Genomic DNA, 9,343 nt, shown 5'->3' on the forward strand with positions numbered 1-9,343 from the left:
CAAAAATCATGTAAGATTATGTGAAAAACAAATTACTCGTGTAAAAAATACACTATATCATATTTTTATTTATATGGCTTGATTTATATGTGCACAGAGAGCATCCACTAACTCACTTTCCCTGTGTACTCTGGCCTGATGATCAGCTGTCACTAATTTGCTTTTCATATTAATAATGCTATCATACCAAGTAGTAAAAATATAATAATTGAATAATAATAACAGCATAATGTAATAACATTTGTCAATGTGTCTATAATACTCCCATCCCTCTTCTACCACGGATACCGACCAATCACGTGCGGCTTTAACCGACGACCGGGGGCGGGGAATAGAGGACCAAAAAAAGTCGTCTCCCATTTCCGGCGCCTTGTTCGGAACCGGCTGTCTTCGTTCACTTCAGAGAGCCGGCTCTTAGAACCGGCTCGTTAGCGAATGACACATCATTACTGTGATTGACTGGTAACCAGTTTAGCGTATATCCAGCCTCTTGCCTGAACGCAGGTCGGGAAGGCTTTAGCACGTCAAATTGTTGCACAGAATAAATGGATGGATGCCATGTTTTGAAAGTATATTTCAAAAATTATACAAATTCGATTCGAGTAAGCAGATGACAAGGCCAATATGCAAATGTAAAAATAAAGTCCTGACGTCTACTTCCCCTTGAATAATACATTGAAACAATAATCATAGAACAAATGGCTCGTTTTCTAGTTCATTATGATGAAACCTGAAGAGCGAAACCGTTTTAGATGAGATACTTAATGAAAAAAAGTTATAAGATTGCGTTTAATTGGTGAAAGGTAATCCCCTCCTTCTCTATCCAGTGATTGGTCACCACACCGCTCCAACCACTTGTTAGCCAATTGTTTCTTGTGTTTTAATCACGTGATGTCGCAAACACGGAACACTCACTCTTCGACCAAAGCAAACTTAATATCCAAAGTTTACATTTCTCTTCTGTTTATTTTTGATACGGTCTAAAGCGATTTATATTTTTAAATTACATTGCGTTGTACTCATCGCGTTCTTCGATGATACGTGTTTTTCAGAACGTCAGACACTTGTCTTCCACTCCAATGAAACAAACGGGTAAGGTGTTACATGTTATTTCGAGAATGATTTTCATTTGTGTTGCATTTTGTACTATACGGTACTCGATTCCATCGTAAAGAGTCAATTACATAACTCAACAAAAACAACTAACAGAGATGTTCGGGATATTACTATTACCAATACAAACCCGTATATAACGATTCAACTCATTCAAATATAATTGGGTTGATAAAATACAATAAAAGTATCATTTGACATATTGCTAATTATTATATATGTAATGTAACCTTCACTATCCCCTAGAACTGTCGGTACCTGTCCCCTGGGGAGAGATCAGAGGGAAAATTTGGGGTCCTGACCATGGCCGTCCTGTGCTTTGTCTTCATGGCTGGGCTGACAACTGTGGTAGCTTCAACACTCTTATTCCTCTTTTACCTAAAGGTAAGTAATATATTTTATTCACATACATATCAAAGTTGAATGTTATTTGCACAATAAATACTCAAAATATAAACAAGGCAGGTGAGCATTCAGTCTCGGTGAACACCTTCCTCTCCCCTCGTTCTTCATTGATTTATAATTGTTAAAAACTCGCAGTTGCCATTTAATAATAATAATAAATGTAATTTCTAAGCGCCTTTCATCAATGTAATTTCACACGCTACTCAGAATATGTGATGTAATGATGGTGGGCTTTAAGGCGAAAGTGGTTATTTCTCATAATTTACTACTACACACAATACATGAGTCAAGAAAAATAACTGCTTTTGTAGCGGGTGGATAGTATTAGAGTGCCTGTTATTCACAAGAACGAATGGTCACATAAAAATACCACTTTATCATTGTTCAGTTTTATACACCTGGACTATGGAATGGTGGGGATTCTTTAAAGAACAAATGTCGTTGGAGAGTATTATCAAACCTTAAAGGACAACCGACACCATTTTTCGTTTCCTAACTGACATCATAAAAATGGTTTATAGCATCTAAAATAACCAAAACACTCAGGCTGATATTTTTAGTCAAATGCAAAACACCAATAAAAATGACTAAAAGTGTCCAAAATCTGCAAAAAATTGAGCTGCGAATTGGGCATTTTCAGAAAGTCCCGCCCCCAGTTTGTGACGTCACGCCAAGACGTCTTGCATTGCGAGTGAATCAAAACAATGGCTTCAGATTCGGAGAATATGCTTTCTTGTTCCACATCCAGTGATGAATATGATTCAAACAGTTCTGAAGAGGAAAGCATACATGTTTGCAATTGATTAAAGAATTTATTTGTGCCATTTTGAGGCAACATTGGGGGAAAATCTCTCACCCAAAAAAGAGGCACAAAATGGCGACTTCCTGTGGCCACCTCTGTTTCCACAGGCTGATAAATTCCTTATATGGTGCTTGGACGCCCTCTTCTGGCCTTCTGGCGGCTTTTGGGTGTGTCACGTGGTCCCCAGACCAAACAAGCAAAATACATTGATGTGATGGAAGGACTGCTACAATGCGTCCTTTAGTGACGTCACGTACGGACTTGTCACCAACTCAAAAACAAGACTTCCTGAATAATATCCTGAGTCTTAAAACGTAAAATATAGCTATATGTGGTGGAATATTTGTAAAATACGCTCAGTATAAGTCATTTGAAGTGATTTTACAAATTATGGACACAACTTGTCCGGAGGCGTTGGTTGTCCATTAAGAATATGCCCCTTGTCATTAGCTGTCCATTTGTCCATTACGCTCATCTTTTTGTCGTTGTCAGAGTGCCGATACGTGGCTGTGGACCTAGCAGGTCACGGTCTTTCCTCGCATCGTCCCCCTGGCGTCTTTTACACCTTTCCTTCATATGTGTCTGATATTCACAGAGTTGTTGACGGTAAGTGCATTTTATTTTCACATAGGCAGATGTGGAAAAGCGACTTGTATCCACTTGTTATCATTTGATATCGGCGAATTGGTTAAATCACATTGTCTATCCACGCTGGCAACCTCTGATGTTCTATGGCAAGTAAAACTAATGTGATGTCTACTATTGTGATGAAATGCACTAGCTGCCTGATGGTCTGTGAAATTAACTCCCACAGCCCTCCGCTGGCGTAGGTTCTCTATCCTGGGCCACAGTATGGGTGAGCATTGCCAAGCATTAGTCACACCATTTGAATGTTCCTCCTTGGTACGCGTCCACATCTACATTTTTTTTCAGGAGGCAATATTGCTGGAATGGTAAGTTGTGCCAGTGTGTTGTTTCACCTCATTTTCTTTTTTTTTTTGCCACCGTTTGACAATCTTAATCAGTGCTGACTTCGATCCACCTTGTATTTGATGCAGTTCAGTGCTCTTTTCCCTGAGATGGTGGAAGCTTGTGTATTGCTGGACTCCTACGGATTCTTACCCACTGATCCGGTAAAATTTAAAAGAATAATTTGTTTTTGGAAATTCCAGTTCTTTGTCACTTCTTTAGTGGTCACAAGTGAAGATTATTTTCTCACTTTCGGATTGTTCAGAGTCTGTTGTTCTGTTTTCCTGGAAGATCACTTGTCACTTCAAATGCTGTTTTAAAATTCATAATTTATTACAGTAAAGTCTCGTTATATCGATAGTCCCGGTTATATCGATACTATTTCTATGCACGCACGGAGAACATTACACGCAAACAGGGTCGGATATATCGATAGTCCCGGTTATATCGATATTTTTTCGGACTCCCTTGAATATCGATATAACGAGACTTTACTGTAATTAACATAAAGATGTTTGTTTGTTGGTGGAAAATCCTACTGGACCCTCCGCACCCTGCCCACCACCTTTTCCAGCGACTCCCCTCAGGCAGTTGCTATCGATCCATGCGCACCAAATCCATCAGACATTTAAACAGCTTTTTCCCCCAAGCCATTAACTCTCTAAACAGTAACCCAAATAGAACTGTATAGTGACTGCTATTTTTTATGATGATACTAGTACAGCGTGTTCTACCGGAGACAAATTCCTTGTGTGTTCGACATACTTGTCTAATAAAGATGATTCTGATTCTGACACCTCACAAAAAGATCTCGTTGACAGAAAAACATGCCTGACATAATGCGGCAGGGGATGGACGGTATTCTGCAGTTTGAAAAGAAACCCGAAAAGAGTGAGCGAGTTTACACTTATGAGAAAGCGGTTGAGAGGTACGATACAGTCTGGTTTTTGTCCTTAAAACGATTCTGTTTAGCTTCTGCCTATTGATTTTCTTTCTTCTCCTCTCAGGCTGTTGGCAGCAAACCCAAGTCTGTCCGAGACGTCTGCGTGCAACCTTTTAGAACGTGGTCTTGTACAAGTTGAAGGAGGTTTGTTTTCACGTCTTCTGTGCTCATGGAAGAATCATTTTTTTTTTCCTTCTGTAATTTCACTGTGATCTTGCTCATTTAGGGGTTGTCTTCTCACGTGACCTGCGGATCAATTTGGTACGTTCCTGTTGCACATTTTAAGAAATAATAGTGGTGGGATTATGAAGTAAAGTACAGTGATACGTTGGTTTACGAACTTAATTGATTCCCAGACAGAGTGTATAAGGCGAAAAGTGTGTATCCCAAAAAATAATTTCCCATAGGTAACCATTAAAATGAGAATAATCCATTCGTAGGTCATTCGCAATTTTCTACTTTGTAATTTTCTAAGCCTTAAAACTACACAAATATACCTTCTTTTATGTACAATAAATGTGCTATGGTATTATAAGTAAAGAAATAAACTATACTGTATAATAAAGTTGTTTTATTTACCTTTGTGATGGTCGATGGTTTGACGGAATGCAGTGACCGGTTTCCTCAGCATTAAACACTTGATTGGGAACCTAACCTTCTTCTTTCACTATGTTGAGGAACGATCCCTTGTAGGTGCTTTCTCTGCAATAATTGTATCTAGTTCCTCATCAATTGTGTTCTGTTTGGCTGGGTTGACAGCTTTTTGCATCAAATGTACAGATGGCTTGTGCGCGTTGTTTGTGGAGCCTAATTGATGGGATAGTTTAACCTTGCAGTCTACACTCTGCATTTGAACGATCAAAGTTGGAACTCTCTCACTGTCGTCCGCCTGTCTCTTTAATGTTTAAACCACCCCCTTCCTGCTGCGTTCATGACCAATCACGTGGCTTTAACCAAAGACTGGGGTCGCGGAATAGAGGACAAAAACAGTCGACTGCCATTTTGTTGTTAGAAGAACGGTTAGAAGAATATGTCGTTCGTGAACGACACATCATTCATTGAGGCAGCTCCGTGTATGAAAAAGTTCGTATGCTAAGGTAAAATTTTCATAAATGTAACGTTTGTCAACTGAAAAGTTCGTCAGCCAAGGGGTTCGTAAACCGAGGTATCACTGTATGAGCTATATAGCTATCTAGCTAGCGAGCTATCGAGCTAGCTATCTATTAGCTAGCTAGCTAGCTTTTCATCTATTTGAGTTACTTGCTATTTGAGTGAATGCTGGCGCATGTGGCTGCCGCTGCTCACCCACAGAAGAACTTATTTTGTGACTTTAAAGTGACCTTGTGGGTTTTGAAAGGCGATTATAAATGAAATGTATTATTATTATTATTATTATTATTATTATATCTCAAGATGTCAGTCACAATGTTTTTTTTTTGTGTTTTTAATGAAGAAAAACATAGCTCGTATCAGCATGGAGCAGAGTTTAGAGCTGCTCTCGAGGATACAAGCCTCCATTATGGTGGTTCTGTGAGTAATGAATTTCGCAGCCACATACAACAATGAATGAAATCTTTTACTACATTTCAACATGAGAATTCTACACCTCATCTTTTTTTTTCCTCTCTCTCCCCAGTGCGGATGAAGGCTTTGAGAAAATGTTTGCAGAACCAGAACAAAAGAAATTTACATCAGAGCTTCTGCAGGGCTATAGAGACAAAAATGTAAGTGTGTTCATGCAGCGTTGGTGTACCTGCAGCCTCCGTTATATTTATAGCTGGTAAAGGCGCAGACCAGATACCCGACTGATGCAGACAACAGACCAAGCAACTGGCTGTTAGAACTGCTTCATGTCACAAAGAGAGTACAGCAAGTGCTGAAAATGAATTGCTCTCTGTATCTATCTGTTGTCATATTATGTGTTATTTAGTTTTTTGTTTTTTTTTTAACTTTATGTTACTTGGCGGCCGCTGCTCACCCGCAGAAAAAATATACTGTGACGAAAGTGTCCTTGAGAGTTTTGAAAGGCGCTCATAAATGAAATGCATTATTATTATTATATTTTATTAAATGTTTGTTTTTCAGTACAAACCAATACAAGTTACTTATATGTGAATCTTAAACATACTTATATACGGCTTAAACATACATTGTTTTGGTGCATTCCAAAGTCGTGGTAGAGGCTTTCTCGGCCTTTTTCGTGATACGCCGGAAACTGCCGAAAGAGATCATCGAATATTCATTTACCCATGGTGAATTGCAGTTTTTACATCAAACATGACGGATGGTTACAATATGGAGCGTGAGAACAGGAGTAAAACTCGAAAAGGATATTAAATACATATTCTCTTTTTTTTTTAAGAAACCATCAAATAAGTCTGTGGAGGGTCGTGACAATTCGTTGGTTGCAAAATGCTGTTAATTATGATAATTTAGTAGCTAATGGGAATTTTTTTCAGAGTTGTTGCAGCGCATTGGAAATCTTCAAAGCAAAGAAATTAGACACAAGTGAGAAATATTGTGCTAAGTATGTTCTCTTTGTCTTCTCACTACCATAGAATATCCAAATAGCACAGAATTAATTGTGTAGTAACTAAAGAAAATTGAAAATATTTATTTTATCTATGAATAAATACTTGGACTTGAATTCAAATTGTTGATCTATTCGAAAAATAGATTTTATTCAAATAATGGTTTCTAATTTGCAATTTTGAAATGTCATGCTCCTATGAATGTATTTTGGTTTATTTCAATCAGTTTTGTATACAGACGCTCCCCAACTTATGAATGAGATATGTTCTGAACGGACGTTTGTAAGGTGAATTTGTTGCTTCAGTGCTATATTTTGTATGGAATGGATGTTTAAGGCTTATATATGTATGTTTAAGGCTTTTATAAGTAACTTGTATTGGTTTGTACTGATAAATAAACATTTAATAAAATATAATAATAATAATAATAATAATACATTTCATTTATAATCGATGAAAAGGTTTCTTCAGCCGTCATTCTTTGAAGGTGTCGGACGTTTCGCTTCTTATCCAAGAAGCTTCATCAGCAAACTAAAGTCTTGCTGGTAGTTTCGTCCCGATATATATCCCTACTGTCCAGACGTGGCGTGCCGGACTCTGCTATGATTGGTCCCAGCTCTCAGGTTGGGGAGAGAAGAGGACTAATCCCTGCGGCTCCACTGATTACTTCTATTGTCCTGACTGACGACTGGCCGGATTGCCCAATTTTCTACATATGTTACTACAAAAATGTTCGTGTGTAACGTTGTTTGTAACTCGAATATTAAGTGGGGGATCGTCTGTAATTCGACAATCTTGTTAAAACGGGCCCTGTCAATTTTAGAATTTGGCCTCTTTTTCGGACACAAACTGGCCCCCTTTTTTTAATTTCCCACATGCATCTCTGCAGTGAAAAAGATGCTTAGATCATTCATCAAGTGAGCTACATCATGTAATGTGATAATGAGGAGGCTGAAGCTATGCAGCACAGCCAAACATGCTTTGGAGTGGGGGTGGGGTGTGATCTCATCATCATCATCATCATCAGGGGAAAGGGGTAAATCTTGACATGTCCTTCACGTTTCGCTTGTTTCCTTTCCCTCAGCACTCGGTGGTGAACGTACCTGGCGGCCATCATGTTCATCTGACTAACCCCGAGGTGGTTGCTCCGTTAGTGTGCGAATTCCTCCAGAGCAAAGTCTTATCAGCGACGGACAGTGCCGACCAACTCAGTCCTAAACTGTAGGAAGTACACAGAGCACATGTGAAATCCGCTGCTCATTTCAACAGTGTAACTGCTAATCTCCAATTTGCCACGTTACTTGAGGTAAACTATTTTTCATATCTGTTATAAATATGAATGTGTTGTTGCATTACGTGGCACCTTTTTTTTCTTGGTTTCTGACATGTTAATAAGCCATCTAAGAATCTAAGGCTTCAGCGTAAAATTCCATCGATGCTTCCTGACACTGCGAAAAACACATTTTCACATTTCAGACCCTTAGGCTACAGTCAATATGGGAAGCAGCCTCTTCACCACTTTGGTTAGGTTTTTTTTTATAATGGCTGCTTGATTTTTTTTTTTTTTATCTGCCCAATCGTGCAGAATCAGACAGCAGTTGCCATATCACCCGCTACCCTGTTGCCTTTGAGCAACACTTTTAAATCACTGACTTTGAAGTCTCTTGCCATTAATATTTCAGAGGTTGCATGAATAAATCAAAAGGCAACGAGCTGTGGAAAGCAGCAGCAGCACCACAGCGGCTCAGGGCCCGCACATTAGCGAAGTGGTCCGGCTGTTTTGGTCTGTGGAGGATTTCCTCATTTGCATCGCAAGCATTTTGAATCCTTGAAATCTGCTTCTTTTTTTCTTACAAGGGCTTTTAAAGCGGCGGTTTAAATGTCCCAATGCATTTGAGGAGTTTTGTTTTTGTTTTACTCTGTAAATGGAAAAGCCTTGGATAAAAATGGCTGGAAAAAACGTTAACGTTTGCTCAATCTCATGGATGTACAGGTAACATCCGACTTACGATCGAGTTCCGTTCCGACCAAACGGTCGTAAGTCGAAATGATCGTAAGTCGAAATCCATTCAAAATGTTGAATAGAGACTCGGAGGCGAAATGACTCGCAAACTCCCCCTCTTAAAAATGTTAAAAATAGGGTGTGGAGGTCATGGTCGTAAGTATGGGTGGTTGTAAGTCGGGCTGGTCGTAAGTCAGATGTTACCTCTATATAGTAGTACTGCAAAACTGGAACCCACAACCAAGTTTAATGGACATACCATCTCTCGCTGTCCTTTTTCTGATTTTGAGCAGTGTCGGTCTCCACTTCAAGCTCAAGATAAAACCGCTTTTGAATCTTGGTTGTGTGTCTTATTTCAACATTGTAAAAAAACATGCATGTGGAGGTTCAAGTTGTCCATCGGTGTAAATGATTATTTGTTTGGTGATCAATGGGATAGGCTCCAATTTACCCCTGATCCGAATTATGAATATGGGAATGATGGATGGAATGAATGTGTTTTGCTTGCAAATTTCTGTCACCTGCAAATTCTGCCTAGCAACAAGTTATCCTACACAAATTAATTACTATAAATGGAA

At 38.9% G+C, this 9,343-nt stretch overlaps 1 protein-coding gene across 1 annotated transcript; it reads left to right on the plus strand.

The window, feature by feature from the left end:
* Positions 1 to 808: 808 nt before the first annotated feature.
* On the plus strand, positions 809 to 9,105 carry serhl (serine hydrolase like). Its single transcript, XM_089007109.1, has 12 exons — positions 809 to 1,092; positions 1,360 to 1,497; positions 2,813 to 2,926; positions 3,135 to 3,176; positions 3,254 to 3,273; positions 3,379 to 3,453; positions 4,111 to 4,217; positions 4,297 to 4,376; positions 4,459 to 4,493; positions 5,686 to 5,762; positions 5,869 to 5,956; positions 7,848 to 9,105. Exons 1-12 carry the CDS (start codon positions 1,035 to 1,037, stop codon positions 7,986 to 7,988), a joined length of 975 nt encoding a protein of 324 aa, XP_088863235.1. The 5' UTR covers positions 809 to 1,034; the 3' UTR covers positions 7,989 to 9,105.
* The last annotated feature ends 238 nt before the right edge of the window (positions 9,106 to 9,343 follow it).

The sequence above is a fragment of the Hippocampus bargibanti genome, linkage group LG10 (assembly GCF_051943395.1).
Source record: "Hippocampus bargibanti isolate YZ-2025 linkage group LG10, ASM5194339v1, whole genome shotgun sequence".
NCBI classification, from domain to species: Eukaryota; Metazoa; Chordata; class Actinopteri; order Syngnathiformes; family Syngnathidae; genus Hippocampus; species Hippocampus bargibanti.